This window comes from Phycodurus eques, chromosome 2, assembly GCF_024500275.1.
Source record: "Phycodurus eques isolate BA_2022a chromosome 2, UOR_Pequ_1.1, whole genome shotgun sequence".
Classification (NCBI taxonomy): domain Eukaryota; kingdom Metazoa; phylum Chordata; class Actinopteri; order Syngnathiformes; family Syngnathidae; genus Phycodurus; species Phycodurus eques.
The window spans coordinates 3,222,974-3,244,198 of NC_084526.1; the positions used below are offsets into that span (position 1 = coordinate 3,222,974).

The following is a 21,225-nucleotide window of genomic DNA, read 5'->3' on the forward strand; positions in this document are numbered from 1 at the left end:
TTTTTAGCCTTTTTGAAAAACATATTGATAGTAAACGCTATGGCAGTGACAAAAAAAAGTAAATCACGTGAAAATCGATTGAGAATTGAAAAGTTACAACAAAATCTCCGTGCAGTGCCTTTGATGGGAACATCGCCCCTTCCAATATGGCTGCCAAGTAGGCACGTTGTTAGTCGGGAGACTAAAGCGCGCGGGGCTATCTACTCTAACATATATCGGCGTTGCCGTATGACAGTTTCTACCAGATTTACTTCCGTGTACGGTTTGTTCAACCAAACGCGCTTCATTAAATAATTTTGTCTGAATTCTTACTGAAAATACTGAAGCCTCGACATAGAACATCTCTACTGTAATGGAGTAAAACCTCATTCATGAAATCTTCGTGTCCAGATAAACTCGTCGAAATGCACGTCGAAGCTTCTCGATCTAGCCTAGCCTAGCTTAGCTTGTAGCCGCTAACAAAGAGACGCCTTTGTTAGCAACACATCACCGAGCAGGGGTCAAGTGCGAGTGTAAGGTGTTGTGATTATCGTGTGAAAATGTGTGCAACTAGTGTGAAAGGAGAGTACGTGGAGGAACTTTTTGAAACAAAAGATGAGAGCGAGCGACGTCAACGACTGGACGATGCTTCCAAGAAGCCTCAAAATGACAGAGCAGGTTTTTTTTTTCACTTCCTACTTGTAAAAATATGTTTATTTCTTGTCTTCATGAAACAAGATGCGACTGCGCTTTGTTAGTGATGCCGTTGTTCCGTTGCGCCTGTCACTGAACCTCCGTTTACAGTATTAAAATCCCCTGTACATGTCCTGCAGACATCAGTGAAGAACATGTTCATCCTGAGCAGCAGGAGTGGAACTTCGGGGTGGAGCAGCACAAGCCAAATTCCCTCCAAATCAAAGAAGAAGAACAGGAGGCTGACATCCCAGAGTTTCCATTTCGTGGTGCCATTGTGAAGAGTGAAGATGATGACGATCAAGATGAGTGGTCAATGCTTCATCCCAGTCAAAGTGATGCGCAACATCAACTTCACAACATGAGACTTTGACTAGGCAAAGCTTGACTTAACAAAATCCTGTGTATTTGTCTTCTTGTGTCCAACAGATGTCAGCGAAGAAGATCCTTGTCCTGTGCAGCAGGAGATTAAAGAGGAAGAGCAGGAGACTGATATCACAGAGTTTCCATTGACTAGTGTCATCGTGAAGATTGAAGGTGATGACGCAGAAGAAGGTGATGGAGACCGCTGCGGAGGATCACAAAAAGACGGGCTCTTAGCTCCACTATCAGACTCTCCTGACACTGATGATGAACAGTCTCCAGGTGATATGGACACATACTGGAAATGCTCGCAGTGTGGGAAAACATCTAGTTCAAAGTGGGGCTTGAAAATACACATGAGAACGCACACTGGAGAAAAACCGTTTGCCTGCTCAATTTGTGGGAAAAGATTCACTCAGAAGGGACATTTACGAGCACACACACGAACACACACTGGGGAGAAACCTTTTCCCTGCACAATCTGTGGTCTTGTATTAAGTCAAAAGATTAATTTGACTAATCACATGAGAATACACACTGGAGAGAAGCCATTTGCCTGCTCAGTTTGTGGTAAAAGATTCTCTGTAAAAGGACATTTAAGAATACATACAAGAACACACACTGGAGAGAAACCTTTCTCCTGCTCCGTTTGTGGCCAGACATTCTCCCTAAAGGGTCATTTAAGAACACACACAAGGACACACACTGGAGAGAAGCCTTATCCCTGCTCGGTATGTGGAAAAAGATTCTCTATAAAGGGACATTTAGTAGCACACAACAGAACGCATACAGGGGAGAGACCTTTTTCCTGCTCAGTGTGTGGCCTTCGATTAACTCAAAAGATTAGTTTAACTAATCACATGACAATACACACGGGAGAGAAACCTTATGAGTGCTCATTTTGCGGTAAAAAATTCTCTATAAAGGGACAGTTAATAACACACACAAGAATACACACTGGTGAGAAACCCTTTGTCTGCTCAGTCTGCACTGTAAGTTTCAGTGATCGTTCCGGTTTGGTGAAACACATGAGAACACACACTGGGGAGAAACAGTATTCATGCTCTTTTTGTGGTAAAAGTTTCTCTCAAAGATGCACCTTGACAATACACACAAGAACACACACTGGTGAAAAACCATTTAGTTGCGATGTGTGTGATAAAAGATTCTCCCGTAAGGATCAGGTGAAGAAACACAAGTGCGCTGGCGAGAAGAGCAGTGGTCAATGAAGTGTCAATAAATGTTGACTCTTTGTGATAAGCTGTAAAAGTGTCTAAACAAGTCGACAAACAGCGATAGTCTTCAATATCTATTGTAGAGGCTGAAATGCAGTTACGCTACGGTAACTTGTCATTTTCTTTGGTTTACTAATGATACCTGCAAACATCATCATTTGTAATGAAACGTGTACGATATGTGACCTTATTACAGAATATTATTCAATACCATGAAGTCAGGAAAATGTTGACGATTGTCGTCTTGATACGCTCTTAACGGCACTGCATGTGATGATGTCACATGCACACCACACTGCTGGAGCGAGGACCAACAGGTCATTTGTGTACACAGTAGAGCTGCGCGATATGACGACATAAGTCGCTGTGCAATATAAACCTCTGTCATTTGTATTTGTTCGTTTGGTGTGTAGAGTTTTGTGTGAGCTCTGTTGATACACTATCCGCGACGGTGACACACCGCAAATTGCCTTTCCAATACATCATCCTTGCGCTTCACTCTACAAACGCAACCAACTGTTCCATGAGTGTAATAGTTTGAATTGAATTTGTATTTATTGTCGATCAATGTAATTGTTGAGCTCTAAAAAAAAATAAAAAAAAAATGGAATGTGTTTTGTAAATAAATGAAGATCATAGAAAATTGGCAAAGCACAGTAAGAAGGAATAAATGAATAAAGACAAATAAAATGGTGGTGATTTTGACTTGAGAGAATTACTTACCAGAGCACGAAGGTTCTCACAACGGAGGAAGCTCGGAGAGAATGATCCGCTCACCAATTTGCACCCTTGGCATGCAGCATTTGCAGGGTGGCGACGTCATCGCGCACCCGGGACCAGCAGCCACAAAACATCCGACCACACAACACAAAAAAAAAGTGATGCTGCTGGTGTGAATAATTCTCCCTTTCTTAATTGTAAAGATTCAGCTATAGGGAGGGATAGTATGCTAGAAAATGTATCCGTTATTGCATTTTATAACAGGGTTGACAAAGAGAATCAAATGGCGTTTCAGCCAGTTAGTGACTTGAAGGCTAGCTAGATTGGACAGATGGGCTAGGTGCCACAAAATTTTGAATTATCTAAAACTAGAGCCTTAATACACAACCAATGCTCAAATAGTCTCAAAAACAAAAATCTGTCTCATGCACATGACTCACTACTGTTATGTTTTCTCTCTACGTGTGCTGCTGCACCATTTGTGTTGCTTAAAGCACCCAACATGGATGCTATTTAGCATTAGTGTTAAGCTAGCGGACAGAAAGACGAAGCCATGTGGTTGCTTTAAACACAAGCTGGAATTGTCTTTGTTTTATGTTTAGTTGACAAACTTCAACTGCGAGTGGCATGAAACAGCTCTTTTATTTATTTTTTTAATTTGCTCTAATTCAATCTGCCTAACCGCTGGTCAAGTGAGATGATTCACTTCCACCAGGGTGCGCTCGTGTCTCAAGTCTGCTCTTGCAAGTCTGTGACATTTGCGGCAGGAATTAGACCCAAAAGCTGACACTGACACCAAAGTAGCAAATAAATCTTCAATTCAACAAAGTATCAAAATGACTGAGGATCGGGCGTTGCAACGACTAAGATCTAGCTGGGAAAAAGCCAGGGGGAAAAAAAAAATCAAAATTCCAATAAGGTAATGAACTGAAATAATTTTTCATACAACATAATTGTGGCGAAGTTTATCAGGAACATACTGTATATTACTATGAGTAGGGCCCAACCAACATCGAGCTTTTTAAGCCGATGCCCATTCCGATATTTGGCAGAAAAATTTGCAGATAACCGGATAATCAGTATTCTCATTTTGTATTTGTGTGTTTAACCTTTCATCCTGTTCAAGTGCATCGGCGAGTGAAAAAGGATTTATCCCTCCACACGCTTTAAACACAATTAAATATACTTTTAAAACACATCATAAACATATATATATATATATATATATATATATATATATATATATAATGCATGCATAAAATCTATAGAAAACATACATAAGTTAGCTTTGTGTACATGCAGCCTTTAAGAGGCGGGGCCTGGTGTAGTTTGATATCAATAAGACTGTATGTGAATCTTCGGATGTGAGCAGTGGTCAACAGCAGCTGATACGCAAGTGTTCTTGTTTTTTTTTTTTTTTAACTGTTCACCCGGCCTTCAATAAACAGCTGAAAAGTGCATCAGTGACTGTGGTTTTCCTTTCCCACATGCGCAGGCATCACAGTAAGAAAGTATAATAACCCATATAAAATGATTGCTGACAAATGTGTTATGGTGAAGGTGGGAATGATGAACCACCAAATAGCGGGGGATGGGGGGGGGCTGCTGCACTATAGAGTAATACAACACAAGACACATAAAACAGACAAGTGAACATCAATAATGACACAGAAAACAATGGCTTAGGTTTTTTATTCTTCATTATAATAAACAAAATAATGATGTAAAATACAACAAATTGTGGTCATAGGAGGGTTTTTGTTGCCCATCTGCTTGCCAAATTTATTTGTGTGTCTGTGTATTTGGGAACAAGATGGGCACCAAAAACAATGTGTGCAACTGTGTCCTCCCAGTGTGTGTTCTTGTGTGCATAATTAAATTAGTCTTTTCCAAAAATGTTTTACCACAGACTGAACAGGAAATACGTTTTTTTCCAGTGTGTGTTCTTGTGTGCCTTATTAAATTGTTCTTTGCAGAGAATCTTTTGTCACAAATTGAACATGCAAAAGGTTTTTCCCCAGTGTGTGTTCTTGCGTGTGCTTTTAAAGCGAAGCTATCAACGAATCTTTTATCACAAATTGAGCAGGAAAAGTGCTTCTCCCCAGTGTGTGTTCTCATGTGTTTAGCCAATCCTGAACGTTCACTGAAACGTGAGTTACAGACTGAGCAGGCAAAAGGTTTCTCTCCAGTGTGTATTCTTGTGTGTGTTCTTAAATGAGTCTTCTGAGCAAATTGTTTATCGCAAAGTGAGCAGGCAAAAGGTTTCTCTCCAGTGTGTGTTCTTGCATGCGTTTTTAAATGTACCTTCCAAGTGAATCTTTTACCGCAATCTGAGCAGCTGAAACGTTTCTCTCCTGAGTGGACAATCATGTGCTTTTTCAAAACAAACTTGTTAACAAATGTTTTGTCACACTGAGAACATTTGCATCTTTTCTTAGTAACGTTACAAATTTGCTGAGGGGCATCGCCTTCCTTCTGTATTATTTCCCGTAGCGTGTCCGGGCGGTTTTCGGCTGCGTTTTTGTGGGCACTCGCTGCCTTGCCACGAACTGAAGTGCGGTGGTGCAAGTTGGCAGATTTCTTAAACTGATCAAACCAATCAGAAGTCACAGAAAAGGTCTCATGAACAGCGTCTTCCCCGGCCTTGACCTTTAAATCCTCAAAAAGGCTTTTTGCCTTCTCTTTTATGAGCCTGAGGCGAAGCGGTGCTTCTCCCTGCCTCTGGTGTTCAATCCATGTACTCAGAAGTTTTTCCATCTCCCCAATCAGCTTTCCCCTTTGCTCACTAATAATAGTCGACTTCATGGGGTCGGAATGCTCAACAAGTGCCATAATCCGGTCCTTGTTCTTGTAAATCGTACAAATAGTTGACCGATTCCTGTTGTACAAACGTGACACGTTCGCCACCTTTTCTCCACTTTCTAACTTCTGAATGATAGCAACCTTCGTTTCCATTGAGATTGCTTTCCGCTTCTTCGCGGTGCCACTATCATCACTTGCCTTCTGCTTAGCATTTGGCATGACGGCGCCTGGTACCCAAGTGCTGCTGTGGTGATCTCCGTCACGTTCTTTTTCATCATCATCACGCTTCACAATGACATCAGTCAAAATAAACTCGGAGATCTGAACCTCGTGTTCTTCCTTTTTAAATTGGGGAGGCTCTGGCTCCTCTTCCTCTTTAACATTGAGGCCCTCTGGCTTTTCTTTAATCTGAGGGTTCTCCAGCTCCTGCCACCCAGGATGAAGATGTTCTTCACTGATGTCTGCGGGACACAAGGAAAAAAAACAACATTTGGTTTGGTATAGTCAAGCTTTGCTCAGTAAAGTCAAATGTTATCATTTTGATGCTGTGTATCATTGCTTCTAGACACACTTTCACATTCGAGTTACACACATTCCTCGCTCAAATTTTGTTTGAAATGCTTCCATAAGTCCTACTACGCCAAAATCAAAACAGAAAACGATGATTTTGCAAATCCTTTTCAACCTATATTCAATTGAATACACTACAAAGACAAGATATTTAACTTCCAAAACTTGGATGTGATGAATGCAACGCGTTGGAAAAAAGCTTGGACGGGCACGTTTACCACTGTGTTCCATCACCTTTCACTCAAAGTGTTGGGGAAGTGAGGACAATCATTGTTGAAGCTTTGTAGTTGAAATTCTTTCCCCTTTCTTGCTTGATGCACAACTTTGGCTGCTCAACAGTCTGGGATCTCTTTTGTCGTATTGCACACTTCATAATACACCTGCACTCAAAGGCTTGGATGGCAGCATATGTTGTTCTAAAGCCTTTATGTACCATTGAGCATTAATGGTGCCTTCGCAGATGTGCAAATTAGCCATGTCATGGGCACTAACACACCCCAATACCAGTCACAGATGCTGGCTTTTGAAGTTTGCGCTGATAACAATCCGGAAGCTCCTTTTCCTCTTTGGCCTGGAGGACACGTCGCCCAAGATTTGCAATAGCAATTTGTGGACTTGTCAGAACACAGCACACTTTATTCTACTTTGTGACAGTCCATCTCAGATGAGCTCAGGCCGAGAGAAGTCGGCGGCGTTTCTCGGTGTTGTTGATATGACTTTCGCTTTGCAAGGTAGAGTTTTAACTTGAATTTGTCGATGTAGTAATGAACTGTGTTAACAGACAATGGTTTTCTGAAGTGTTCCTGAGCCCACGGGGAAATATCCTTGACATAATGATGCCGTTTTTTTAACGCAGTGCCGCCTGAGGATTCGAAAGTCAAGGGCAATCAATGTTGGTTTTCGGCCATGCCGCTTACGTGCAGAGATTTCTCCAGAGTCTCAGATTTTTTTAACGATAATATTGTGGATCGTAGATGATGAAATCCCTAAATTCCTTGCAATTGTACATTCAGAAATGTTGTTCTTAAACTGTTGGACTATTTGCTATTTGCTTTGTGAACAACTGAACCTTTTGGGGATGCTCCTTTTTTTGGACAATCACCTGTCTCCAATTAACCAGTTCACCTGTGGAATGTTAACAAATAGGTGTTTTTGAGTATTCCTCAACTTTCCCAGTCTTTTGCTCCCCCTGTCTCAGCTTTTTTTTGGAACGTATTGCAGACATCAAATTCTAAATGAGAGCAGATTTGCGAAAAACAAGAACAGTTATCAGTTTGAACATTAAATATCTTGCACTTGTCATATATTCAATTGAATGTAGGTTGAAAAGGATATAGAAATCTGTTTTTATTTTCGTATTACACAACACCCCTACTTTATTGGAATTGGGGTTTGTAATTGGTGCCTTTTCGGACTTTTAATGACAACATTTTATCATATATTGTGGTCTTCTAACATGAACATAAAAATAATACCTGTAAAATGTTTTTTTTTTTTTTAGTAGTAATTAACCCGTTTTTGGGCGCATATGTCCTCAGTCTGTCAGCATCAAATGTGACATCAATCTTTTGGAGGGACTTTTAAGGAGCAAAGTGAGGTTTATGTAAACTTGAGTGTGCCATTTTGTGTCGGTTGTGTGTCCTACTCTTAAATTTCCACCCTGTTAGGATAAATTGTGATGAACCTAAACTACACTTTAAAACATCACAAACCTGTTTTTGCATATTGTAAATGAGAAACTGCTCTCAATTGCCTTACCTGTTTTTAAATTATTAATCATTATTATATACCAAGGTCATTTTTGTGTGAACAGAGAGCTAGCTAAAATCTGATGATTAAGAGTGATGGAATAAATTTAAAAAATAATAACAATCCACCCTACAGGCTGACTTAATGATCAATTACTAAAACTAATTATTATTGTTTCGGTGCCTGAGCTCGAACTAATAGGTGCATCCACCAAAGAGAAGTGAAACATAATTGTGTGCATTTTCATAAAACTGACTGGCAGAAACACTAACAACACTAACTATATTATATATACAACCCCAATTCTAATTAAGTTGGGACGTTGTGCTAAACAGAAATAAAAACAGAATACAATGATTTGCAAATCATGTTCAACCTATATTTAATTGAATACACAACAAAGACAAGATATTTCATGTTCAAACTGATCAACTTTATTGTTTTTAGCAAATAATAATTAATTTAGAGTTTTATGGCTGCATCAGATTCCAACAAAGCTGGCCCAGGTGGCAAAAAAGACTGAGAAAGTTGAGGAATGCTCATCCAACACCTGTTTGGAACATCCCACAGGTGAACAGGCTCATTGGGAACAGGTGGGTGCCATGATTGGGTAGAAAAGGAGCTTCCCTGAATTGCTCAATCATTCACAAGCAAAGATTGGGCGAGGTTCACCTCTTTGTGACAAGTGCGTGAGAAAATAGTCGAACAGTTTAAGGACAATGTTCCTCAACGTACAATTGCAACGAATTTCGGGATTTCAGCATCTACGGTCCATAATATCATCCAAAGGTTCAGAGAATCTGGAGAAATCACTGCATGGAAGCGACAAGGCCGAAAACCAACATTGAATGCCCGTGACCTTCGATCCCTCAGGCGGCACTGCATCAAAAACTGACATCGATGTGAAAAGGATATCACCGCATGGGCTCAGGAACACTTCAGAAAACCAGTGTCAGTAAATACAGTTCGGCGCTACATCCGTAAGTGCAACTTGAAACTCTACTATGCAAAGCAAAAGGCATTTATCAACAACACCCAGAAACGCCGCCGGCTTTTCTGGGCCCGAGCTCAACTAAGATGGGCTGATGCAAAGTGTGTGTATATATATGTGTGTGTGTGTGTGTGTGTGTATATATATATATATACACATACATATACATATATACATATATATACACATACATATACATATATACATATATATACACACATACATATACATATATACATATATATACACACATATATATATATGTATATATATATACACATATATATATATACATATATATATACACATATATATATATACATATATATACACATATATATATATATATATATATATATACATATATACATATATACATATATACATATATATATATATATATATATACATATATATATATTCACACCTTCGGGCAATTTAGAGTCTCCAATTAATGCATGTTTTTGGGATGTGGGAGGAAACCGGAGTGCCCGGAGAAAACCCACGCAGGCACGGGGAGAACATGCAAACTCCACACAGGCGGGACCGGGGATTGAACCCGGGTCATCAGAACTGTGAGGCTGACGGTCTAACCAGTCGTCCACCGTGCCGCCTTATTTCAAAACAATCTACATAATATCCCATAATGACAAAGTAAAAACACATTTTCAGACATTTGTGTAAATGTATACAAAATGTAAACATTCAAACACAATAGGTAAATAAGTATTCACAACCTTTGCTATGACACTCAAACCTTAGCTCAGGTGCATCTGATTTCCACTGACCATCCTTGAGATGCTTCTACAACTTGAATGGAGTCCACCTGTGGTAAATTCAGGTGATTGAACATCATATGGAATGTCGCACACGTGTCTATATAAGGTCTCATAGTTGGCAGTGCATATCAGAATCAGAATCATCTTTATTTGCCAAGTATGTCCAAAACACACAAGGAATATTTCTCCGGTAGTTGAAGCCGCTCTAGTACAACAGACAGTCAATTTACAGAACACTTTGGGGACATTGACAAAAAACAATTGTGCAAAAAGATGCAGCGTCCTCTAGCACTTAGAGCAGTTCGAATGACTAATATTGCAATAGTCCGGTGCAATGACTATTGTGCTTAGGGCGCTGAGCAAGGGGTTTAAATGACGAGTCGTGCGATAATCTGGGACAATGTTAGTTGTGCAAATGTTACAGATACTCCTCAAACAGTGTGCAAATGGAGCAGATGCTACTCTGGCATGAGTGCCCAGTATATGCAAATAGTGCAGCATGGCGAGACAACTACAGTGAGTGCATGAGTAATACATAATTGGCCCCACAGAAATGTGACAACGAACTCAAGTCAAAAAAGTCAAAAAATTGCCAGCTTGTTGTAATGGAATTATAGGTTAGGTGTTTAAGAAGTTGATCGTAAGAGGGAAGAAGCTGTTGGAATGTCTACTAGTTCTAGTTTGCATTGATCGGTAGCGCCTACCTGAGGGAAGGAGCTGGAAGAGCTGGTGACCGGGGTGCGGAGGGTCCGAGAGGATTTTGCACGCCCTTGTCTTAGTTCTGGCAGCGTGCAAGTCCTCAATGGTGGGTAGGGGGGTACCGACAATCCTTTCAGCAGTTTTGATTGTCCGTTGCAGTCGGAGTTTGTCCTTTTTTGTAGCAGCACCAAACCAGACTGTGATGGAAGAACACAGGACTGATTCGATGACCGCTGTGTAGAACTGTCTCAGCAGCTCCGGTGGCAGGCCGTGCTTTCTCAGAAGCCGCAGGAAGTACATCCTCCGCTGGGCCTTTTTGAGGACGGAGTTGATGTTGGTCGCCCACTTCAGGTCCTGAGAGATTGTAATTCCCAGGAACTTGAAGGTCTCGACGTTTGACACAAGGCAGCTGGACAACGTGAGGGGCAGCTGTGGCGAAGGATGCCTCCTGAAGTCCACGATCATCTCTACAGTCTTGAGCGTGTTCAGCTCCAGGTTTTGTCGGCCGCACCACAGCTCCAGCCGCTCCGCTTCCTGTCGATATGCAGACTCGTCACAGTCCTTGATAGGCCGATGACAGTGGTGTCATCTGCAAACTTCAGGAGTTTGACAGTCGGGTTCGCTGAGGTGCAGTCGTTCGTGTAGAGAGAGAAGAGCAGCGGAGAAAGGACACAACCTTGGGGCGCCCCAGTGCTGATGCTGCGTGTGGATGAGGTGGCCTCCGCCAGCCAGACCTGCTGTGCCCTGCCCGTCAGAAAGCTGTAAATCCACTGGCAGATGGCAGGTGAGACGCTGAGCTGGGGAAGCTTGTTTGAAAGGAGTTCAGGGATGATGGTGTTGAACGCTGAGCTGAAGTCCACGAACAGGATCCTCGCGTAGGTCCCTGCACTGTCGAGGTGTTCTAGGATGAAGTGCAGTCCCATGTTGACTGCATCATCCGCAGACCTGTTCGCTCGGTAGGCAAACTGCAGGGGGTCCAGCAGGGGGACCTGTGACACTCTTGAGGTGGTCCAGCACGAGACGTTCAAAGGACTTCATGACCACAGATGTCAAAGCGACAGGCCTGTAGTCATTCAGACCAGAGATTGCAGGTTTCTTGGGGACTGGAATGATGGTGAAGCGTTTGAAACAGGATGGAACTTCGCACATTTCCAAAGATCTGTTGAAGATCTGAGTGAAGACTGGAGCGAGCTGGTCCGCGCAGACTTTGAGGCAGGATGGGGACACATGGTCCGGTCCTCCCGCTTTGTTAATCTTCTGTTGTTTGAAGATGCGTCTCACATCCTGTTCATGAATGGTTAACGCAGAAGTCAGAGGTGTGGTTGTGGTCGCGGGTGCGGCAGGGTGGGTGTGTGGTGTGAAAGTGTCCTTTTCAAATCTGCAGTAGAAGGTATTCAAGTCGTTGGCTAGTGTGCTATTGTTCTCAGCTTGGGGGGATCGTCGCTTGTAATTAGTCAGCGATTGGAATGCATGCCTGACTGATTTAGAGTCGTTTGCACTAAACTGTTTTTCCAACTTTGCTGCATAGTTCCTTTTTGCAATGTTAATTTCTTTAGTCAGCTGGTTTCTAGCTCGATTATACAGGGCCCTGTCCCCGCTCTGATATGCGTCCTCCTTAACTTGGCGAAACTGCTTAAGTTTAGCAGTGAACCCCAGTGAGCTTGTTGTTGTTGAATGTGCGAAAATATTTTGTTGGTACACAAACCTCTTCATAGAAACTGATATAGGATGTGACAGTGTCCGTATATTCATCCAGGCTGCCAGCTGAATTTTCAAAGACACTCCAGTCTGTGCAGTCTAAACAGCTTTGAAGTTCCATCTTGGCTTCATTTGTCCACTTTTTCACTGTTTCCACCATAGGCTTTGCGCATTTAAGTTCTTGCCTGTACATCGGTATTAAGTGAATTAAGCAGTGATCAGACGAGCCCAGGGCTGCACGAGGTATAGCACGGTATGCGTTTATTAGCATAGTATAGCAGTGGTCTAAAATGTTATTTTCCCTGGTAGGACAGTCGATGTGCTGCTTGTATTTAGGGAGTTCGTGGTTGAGTCGAGCTTTGTTAAAGTCCCCGAGAATAATGAGGGGTGAGTCCGGGTGTTTTTGTTCAATTTCGTTGACTTGTTCGGTGAGCGTTAGCAGTGCGGCGTTCGTGTTAGCTTGAGGCAGAATGTAGGCTGCAGCCAGGATGAACGATGCGAACTCACGTGGCGAGTGGAATGGTTTACAGTTTAAGAATAGCGACTCCAAATGCGGGCTGCAGTGTGTGCTGAGCACCGTGACGTCCGTACACCATTTTTCGTTGATATAGAGGCATATCCCGCCGCCCTTTGTTTTCCCCGATGATTCCATGTCGCGGTCCGCTCGATGAATGTGGAAACCGGGAAGCATAACGGCGCCATCGGGTACAGCGTAGCAAAGCCAGGTCTCCGTGAAGCACATGGCCGCGGAACGTCCGAAGTCTTTACTGGTCTTTAACAGAAGATGAACCTCGTCCATTTTGTTGGGTAGGGAGCGTACATTCGCGAGGTGGATCGACGGGAGCGCCAATCTGTGTGCTCTCTTGCAGAGTTTCACCTGAATGCCGGCCCGTTTCACTCTGTGGCGCCACTTCCGTCTCCATCCGCCGAAAACCGCGGACGCCGCTCCGGTGAGTAACTCGGGGGGGAAAACCTGAGCGGATTTGCGAAAGTTGGTGACAGAAAGTCCGGAGTAGCCTCCTTGATGATTAGCAGGTCTTCCCTTGTGTAAGTGAGTCGTGTAAGGTCTCCAAAGACGGACGAAAAACACAAAAACAAAAACAATACTAGAGAGCGCGTTACCGAGGCGACCACACTGGTAGGCGCCATCTTGGAATCAGAGCAGAAACCAAGCAATGAAGTCCAAGGAATTGTCTGCAGACGTCCGAGACCAGATTGTGTCAAGGCACAAATCTGGGGAAGGATACAAAAGAATTTTAGCAGCATTGAAGGTCCCGAAAAGCACTCTGGTCTCGATTATTTGGAAATGGAAGAAGTTTGGAACCACCGGGACGCTTCCTAGATCTGGCCGTCCGACCGAGCTGAGTAACCGGGGTCGAAGGGCCTCGGTCAGAGAGGTGAACAAGAACCCTATGGTCACTATGGCGGAGCTCCAGTGTTCCCTTGCAGCGATAGTAGAACCCTCTAGATGGTCAAACGCCACCAATCAGGCCTTTATGGTAGAGTGGCCAGATGGAAGCCAGTTCTCACTAAAAGTCACAGGGCAGCCTGCTTGGAGTTTGCCAAAAGGCACCTTAAGGAATCCTTAAGGAAATATGTTCCTTGGCTCCATAAAGGTCGGAAATTACTGCTCTAGTCAGATCGTGTATTTTAATCAGTCAGGTCAAACCAATATTACAACATGACAGAAATAATGGGTGCTAACTTATTGTAATGAAATTATTTTAAATTAAATTACTTCACCAACAGTGGAAACTTTAGTGCATGATTCGACAGAACGGCGGCATGTTTACGTACAACCGTTCGTGCTGCCACGAGCTTGCTAGGCCACATAATGTTTTGTTCCAACTTCAATGGCCGTCAGATATTTCCAATACTACGTCAAAAGACGCGCGACAAGGCTAAAAATAAACTAGCTTTTGGATTTAAATATACGGTGCACGATGGCGACGCGGAGTAAATGTCTTTTGCGGAGCCGATGATCGGCGAATTGTGACATAAAAGCCGATCAGCATAAAATGCTAAATATCGGCCGATACCGATTAGCCCAATAAAATCGGTGTAAAGTCTGATATATATATATATATATATATATATATATATATATATATATATATATATATATATGTGTGTGTGTGTGTGTGTGTGTGTGTGTGCGCATCTGAAAAAAACGTTTTGGTGGCTTTTTAATCACAGTATGCAAGTTTGTGTCAGCTGATGCCAAGCAAAGCTACGCGGCAAAGCTTCTGTAGAACAGTAGCACCCAGGTTCTGTCTGATCAATACGCAGTTATATTCGCCTGGCCTCTGACCTGAGGCGATGTATTTGATCAACAACTTTGAATAAAGGCCTGCACAAAAGATTTAATGAAAGCCTACAAGTCTCTTAAGGCATACACGTCAATGTTAACCATTCAGTTGTTGACTGGAAAATGTTCAGCAGGTGAAACATTTCAATGGGTGATGCGTGCTGTATTTACATATTTGGTTTACAGGTTTAGGCTCATTATCCCATTTGTATTTTGTTTCCGATAGTAGCCCAATTATAAAAGGTAAACTATCACCGAAGGTAACGCAGGCATCAAGTATTTAAGAGTAGTTATTTGCTAACGTGAGGTTAATTTTTTCGTCATTTATTTTGTGCAAAACAAGGATTAAATAGGAACAATATGATATCTAATATAACAGTATATTGCAAAAACAAAATCATATAAAGTTATGTGTCTTATTATTATATAGAGTGCCAAAAGCAAACGAGGTTGGTCAGTATGGTTCCACTTGTGGCTGCAGCTTTTAAGCGAGATCCAAAGCTTTGAACTTCAGCGCCTAGGATCTTTTTTTTTTATCAAAAACACTACCATTATTAAATAACAAAAATAAATTAAGTGTGAATAACCTGATGGCCATTAATTGAAGTTTTGTTTTTGTTTTTTTTACCAGCCAAGAGTCAACTGAAGTTATTCCCCCCTCCTCCCAAAAGAACACATTGAAAAGTCACTAATAGCCAAGAACGACTCAACTAATATAATACTATAGTTATGAAATTACTAAATAATAAACAGGAATATTGGTAAGAAAGCAAACTAGGTGAGTAACAAGTGAACAAACCTGCTCTTTGAAACTCAACAGCGTCTAGTTGTTGACTTTGTCTCTCGTTTTCCTCTTTTGCCCGACAAAGTTCCTCTTCGTACTCTTCTTTCACACGTTTTGCACACATTTCCACACGATAATCGCAACACTTTCAACCAAATCTCCGTTTAGTGATGTGAACAAACGAAAACAAACGCTAATCTTTGTCAGACGCTAGCAAGCTAAGCTAACCTAGCTCGGCCGAGAAGCTTCAATTTGCACCCAGACGATTTAATCCGGACACTAATATTTAATAAATGCTGTCCTTCAGTGAAATAATGTTGGAACGTACTCTGTCGAGGACTCAGTACATTTATTCCTACTTTGGGGAATAATTATTTAATGAATCGAGAATGGTTGTGAACTAGCGTAAATGGTACACGGAAGTAGGAGATCTTTTTTTTTTGCATTTAAATATTCTTTATTGAAAATACACAATTTAACAGAAAAGAAATACAGAAAACCCGACATAATTGTCATTAATACATGAAATGACACAAAGAGGAGCCATTTGGACATAAAAACATTAAACGAAGAGCATAACATGAGCGTCTAAACCGTTCGTTAGAGTTAAATATTATTATTTTGTACTAACTGTTCCTCTGAAAGCCATCGGGTGGCGATGGAGAACAGTGAAAGAGTTTGTAAATGTAAACGCCTACTTTACTATTATTTAAATGCGCCTTATTTGTCAATTTATGTGTTTATTTATTTTGTGTTATTCTCTCTTTTTTAACTGTAACTCTCATATTCTCATCTTGTAACTTTTTGCATTATCCTCTTTGAGTGTTTGTATTTTCAATAAAGTTAAAATTTTAAAAAAGGTGCGGTGGGGAGCCGAGGCGGAAGAAGAAGTAGGAGAAGAAGAAGAAGAAGAAGAAGTAGGAGGAGAAGAAGAAAAAAGAAGGAGGAGGAGGAGAAAGAGGAAGAAGGAGGAAGGCGACGACGACGTGTCGCTTTCAGGTTTACTTGTTGTCGTAGTTCGAAAGACAAATATCGCCGTCGATTGAATGACATTTTTCGGGGTTTTGGTTAATTTTGGTTCCTTTTCTTGTGTTTTTATTTTACTTATTTTTTAAAATATAGTTCTGCCGTCTGTCCGAGTGGTTCGACGAAGCCACCATGGCAAGGGTCGACGTGGAGGACGAGAGCATTCTGGCGTCCGTCTTCCACGACTGTTTCCCGGCGGACGGTTGGAGGGACAAAGCGGACATGACGGCCTACTTGTCGGAGCTCAGCTCGTTCGGCGTGGACCAGCTGGGACGCGAGCAGGAGCGCTTGGCGGAGGAGCGAGCGCAGATCCTTGACCAGACCCGACACTTGGCCTTTTCTAACTACCACACGTTCATCCGCACCGCCGACTGCACGGAGCACATCTACCGAGACTTTGGCCGCGTCGAGGCCGGAGTGTCGCGGCTGCTCGACAAACTGCCAGCCCTTGGACAGAGATGCCGGTCCGTCCGAACTCATCGACACGCACACAGTCTAGGGCTCGGCGGTTGAGGAAAAAAGGATAATCACGATTATTCCGACTGAGATTGAAATCGTTGATTTTAAAAAAAAAAATACCATACGCTAGTACATTATTATCAGGTGCTATTTTTTAAACCCCAGGGATGTGGTAATGTATGGCATGTATTGCCACATTCCTGGGGTGCCAATGTTTAGAAGACTAGACTTTCCGGAGAGTCCCCATGTCACGTGATTGAGAAACGAAGGCACTGATTGGCCGAAGTGGAGATCTGTGTATCGCCGATCGATTGTTATTCCTTACAGTCCCCGGATGTCCGTCACAACTCTCGAAATTGAATTTGTCGAACCGAATCTGAAATGATCGAACTGAATGTCAAAATATTTAATTTGAATTTTAACTGCGGATTAAAAAAAATATATTAACTTTCAAATTCATTGGACTTCAGTTCCAAACTAATACATTCAGATTAATTTTTTTTTTAAAAATGCAATGTTTCAAATGTGTTCAGGAGCTTCGCAAAGGAGGCCGAGCAGATGTCGGCGAGCCGTCGCATGAACACGCTGACGCTGAAGCGCCACACGGAGATCTTGGAGATCCTGGAGATCCCGCAGCTGATGGACACGTGCGTACGCAACGTGTACTACGACCAAGCGCTGGAGCTGGCCGCATATGTCCGCAGGCTGGACAAGAAACACGCCGCGCTTCCTGTCATACAGGTGACACCTGCGCACACGCACGCAGCTTCTCTATTTGTCTCTCTGTCGCTCTTGATGTTTCTCTCTTGTTCTCCTTTCCTCTCCATGTGTCTGTTTCTCTTTGGTTTTTTTCTGTAAACAAATGTGTCGCCGCCGTTAACGTCATGTGGTCATGTGCGCGGGGCATCGCTCAGGGCCTGGTGCGCGAAGTTCGTCAGAGCGCTCAGCTGATGCTGCTCCAGCTCCTGCAGCAGCTGCGCAGCGACGCCCAGCTGTCGTCGTGCCTGCGCGCCGTCGGCTACCTGCGGCGCATGGACGCGTTCGGCGAGGCCGAGCTGCGCGTCAAGTTCCTGCAGGCCCGCGGCGCCTGGCTGCGCTCCGTGCTGGACGGCGTACCCGACGCCGAGCCGTACGCGCACATCAGCAAGAGCGCCGAGGCGTGCCGCGTGCACCTCTTTGACGTCATCACGCAGTACCGCGCCATCTTCTCGGACCAGCGCGACCAGCAGGCGCTGCGGCAGGCCGACATCCTCCACGGCTGGGTGCTCACCAAGGTATGCGTCAGAGGAAGTTTAGGCAATATGCAGGAAAAAGCCATTTGAGCATTCCCCCTGTTGTTGAGCAATATTGTCCACTCGTGCTTGAGAAGTATTTGCACAATTGACATTGTCCCACATTATCGGACTACTCGTCACTTTAAACTGCATACATTTCTTGAAGTCTCTGCGCCATTAGCACAATGGTCACTGCACCAGACTATTGTTCTCTTCGTCATTTCAAAACTGCTCTAAATTGCTAGAGGACTTGGCATAATTTGCACAATTGTCAAAAAAAACAAAAACTGATAACCTTTTATTGCTCAGTGACTGTTTTTTACGTCTTTATGTCCTAAAAGTATTGTCTGTCAATTGACTGTCTGTTGTCGTACTAGAGCAGATTCTGATTTGTCCTCACAGGTAGGACTACTAAATGTTACTAGTGAGGCAAAACTATGCACTAGTTGACATCTCCGTGTCAGAAGTACTAGTAGTGGCGTAACATTTTACTAGTTAACAAGTGCTTCACTATCAGTACTTGTATCACGCAGACATCAACAAATGCAATTTTGCCTCACTAGTACCATTGTCCTACGAGTATGCGTAAATTGTCTTGTGAGGCCAAACAGCGCTAGTAGTACATGGGCCTTCATCTGGATGTTAAGCACCTGGAGTAAATGCTCAACCAGCTCCCCGTGAAGCCATTTGAGCATTTAGTTGCTACAATAAAAAGAGTCTTTGCCTCACTTGTACCCTGTAGTTGTTCTACTAGTTGCCCAAAGTTGCTCTGCTAGTGAGGACAAAGAGCGTACTAGTACATGGACCTTGAGCTGGATATCTAAGTTATGGGAAAAATGCTTTCCATAAAGGCCATTTGAGCATTTCTTGGCTGTCGCACTAGTTTGCATCCGTATTAGTAGCTGTTGGGTGTCTGTGCAGGTGTGCGAATTGGTGGAGGTGCTGGAGCGCGACCTGCAGCGCGGGGCGGGCGGGCGGCTAGACTCGCTGGTGGCTCAGTGCATGTACTTGGGCCTTTCCTTCAGCCGCGTGGGCGCGGACCTCCGGGGCCTTTTGGCGGCCGCGTTTCGGCAGGCGGCGGCCGAGGCGTTCGGGAGCGCGGCGCGGGAGGCGGCGGCGAGCTTCGGCGACGACATGAGCGCGTACGCCCCGGTGGCCATGCCCTCCGTGCCGGGGGCCGCCTTCTCCTCCGCCGGTGCGGACCAACCCGGAACGATGACTCCGCCCGCCAGCCTCCTGGACTTCCCGCCGCTGGCCCGCTTCCTCAACCGCATCCTGGTGGCCTTCAACGACCTGCGCCTCTGCTGCCCCCTAGCGCTCGCCCAGTGCGTCACCGCAGACGTGCACTCCGCCCTTTGCGACGTAAGACAAACACACTTGCAAAAAGTTGGTGAAATTTGGGGGGCATGTCAGGATGAACCTGAGTGGTTGTCAAACGTACGGCCCTCGGGCCACGTCAGGGGGTCCAATTCAGCTGGACACGTGGAACGCATCTCGAACGCATTGCAATGTTGCAATAAAAGTAACTGTCGATGCCTTTTTTGTCCATTGGAGGGCACACTCACAACCACTTTAAATGTCAGGTGACGAGTGAGCTGTTGGCGTTCCACCACGCTGAGGATTCGGCGTTCAGCGATGCCGAACGCCAACTCTTCGCGCGCATGTGCTGCGTCTACGCCCGAGACCTCCTGCCTTTCCTGGACCGGTGCCTGCAGATCCTCTTTCCTGCCCAGCAGATGGCGCTCATCCTCGGTCAGGAGCCTTCATACACAATCATAATCCGAATTTCAATTTAAAAGAGTTTGAGTGAGAGAAGAATGGAACGGGAGATCGATAGGCAGACCGGCGCAGCGTCTGCAGTGATGCAGACTTTGTATCGGTCTGCTGTGGTAAAGAAGGAGCTCAGCCGAAAGGCGAAGCTCTCAATTTAGCGGTCGATCTACGTTCCTACCCCGCCTATGGTCACGTCCTGTGGGTCGTGACCCAAAGAACAAGATCCCGGATACAAGTGGAAGAAATGAGTTTCCTCCGCAGTTGAAAACTGCTGAAATTGCTGAAATGATAAATTGAATATCCCTGACTGTGTGTGTAGGTGTTCCAGCCTCTCACATGCACAGCGGTGAGCGTTTGGGTCGCGTGGGTGCTGAGCAGCTGCTTGAGCCGCTCAGGTTTTTGTTGCCCGAGGACCGAGGGAGCTCCATCGGACGGCGGCACGGCACTGAGTGACGTCGCGTCGGACACCGAAGCGGCACCGAGCGACGTCGAGCCGACGTCGGCGCTGCCGCAAAGCGCCGCCCTTTCCCGTGACGTGGCCGCGGAGTCCCGCTCCGGAGACACGGAGGGAACGCCGCAAGCCACACAGCGCGAGTACCACGAAGACCACCAAGAGATGGCGAAGGTGTTGTCATGACAACCGGAACCCTGAGCGAGCGCGTGCGAAAACGTTTGCTGTCGAGGAAGGAATTACTCTTCTCATCATTGGTCCATTCCAAGGAGAGGGAGGAAGTTTCACGTTTGATTTAATTTTTATAACTGCAAAGCAAATCGAATGAGGGATGAAAAAGTGAAATATTGTGTGGACTTTTTTCAAAACTCAATTCCAACTGTGGAGAAAGGAGCTGATTCCTGATTGGCTACTGTGCCTCATGGACAATAATTCAACATGAAATATGACCTTATCGGATGTGCCCAAATCATTTGGAATGAATTGGAACTTCCCAAAAAAATGGATAACATATTATATTGTGGCTGTCATTTTCTTTCTTTTTGTTTTTGTTTTTTTTGTCTGTGGCTCTGCAGATGTTGGAGGATGTATATGAGTTTCATTAAATTGAATAGAAGTGGAGCAACACATCATATAACGGATGAAAATCAATGCAATAATGTTTTTTTATGTATTACTTTTTTATTCAATATATATTACGAAAGGTCCACCAGGTGATGTTAATCTGATTATGCGACAGTTATAACAGAATTGATGGCTTCTGAGTAGTGTTTGAAAATTTGAAATCCCTATGTAGAGTAAATAAATGAGTGTACAATTCGGTTTCCAAAACTGGTTCTTTACTCCTTCTCAAAATGCATTGTGGGAGAAAT

The 21,225-nt window shown here is 43.8% G+C and overlaps 3 protein-coding genes across 3 annotated transcripts; 2 read left to right on the forward strand and 1 right to left on the reverse strand.

Moving 5' to 3' along the window:
• The first annotated feature begins 252 nt into the window (after positions 1-252).
• On the forward strand, positions 253-4,302 carry LOC133417657 (zinc finger protein OZF-like). Its single transcript, XM_061705597.1, has 3 exons — positions 253-657; positions 813-1,007; positions 1,102-4,302. The coding sequence occupies exons 1-3, from the start codon at positions 540-542 to the stop codon at positions 2,262-2,264; spliced, it is 1,476 nt and encodes a 491-aa protein (XP_061561581.1). The 5' UTR covers positions 253-539; the 3' UTR covers positions 2,265-4,302.
• Positions 4,303-4,677: 375 nt separating this feature from the next.
• On the reverse strand, positions 4,678-15,791 carry LOC133417582 (zinc finger protein 391-like). Its single transcript, XM_061705406.1, has 2 exons — positions 15,386-15,791; positions 4,678-6,253 (listed from the first exon to the last, which is right to left on the reverse strand). The coding sequence occupies exons 1-2, from the start codon at positions 15,492-15,494 to the stop codon at positions 4,773-4,775; spliced, it is 1,590 nt and encodes a 529-aa protein (XP_061561390.1). The 5' UTR covers positions 15,495-15,791; the 3' UTR covers positions 4,678-4,772.
• cog8 (component of oligomeric golgi complex 8) lies at positions 15,216-21,175 on the forward strand. Its single transcript, XM_061705369.1, has 8 exons — positions 15,216-15,364; positions 16,231-16,369; positions 16,493-16,860; positions 17,389-17,596; positions 17,770-18,129; positions 19,051-19,491; positions 19,713-19,881; positions 20,222-21,175. The coding sequence occupies exons 3-8, from the start codon at positions 16,529-16,531 to the stop codon at positions 20,353-20,355; spliced, it is 1,644 nt and encodes a 547-aa protein (XP_061561353.1). The 5' UTR covers positions 15,216-15,364; positions 16,231-16,369; positions 16,493-16,528; the 3' UTR covers positions 20,356-21,175.
• Positions 21,176-21,225: the final 50 nt, after the last annotated feature.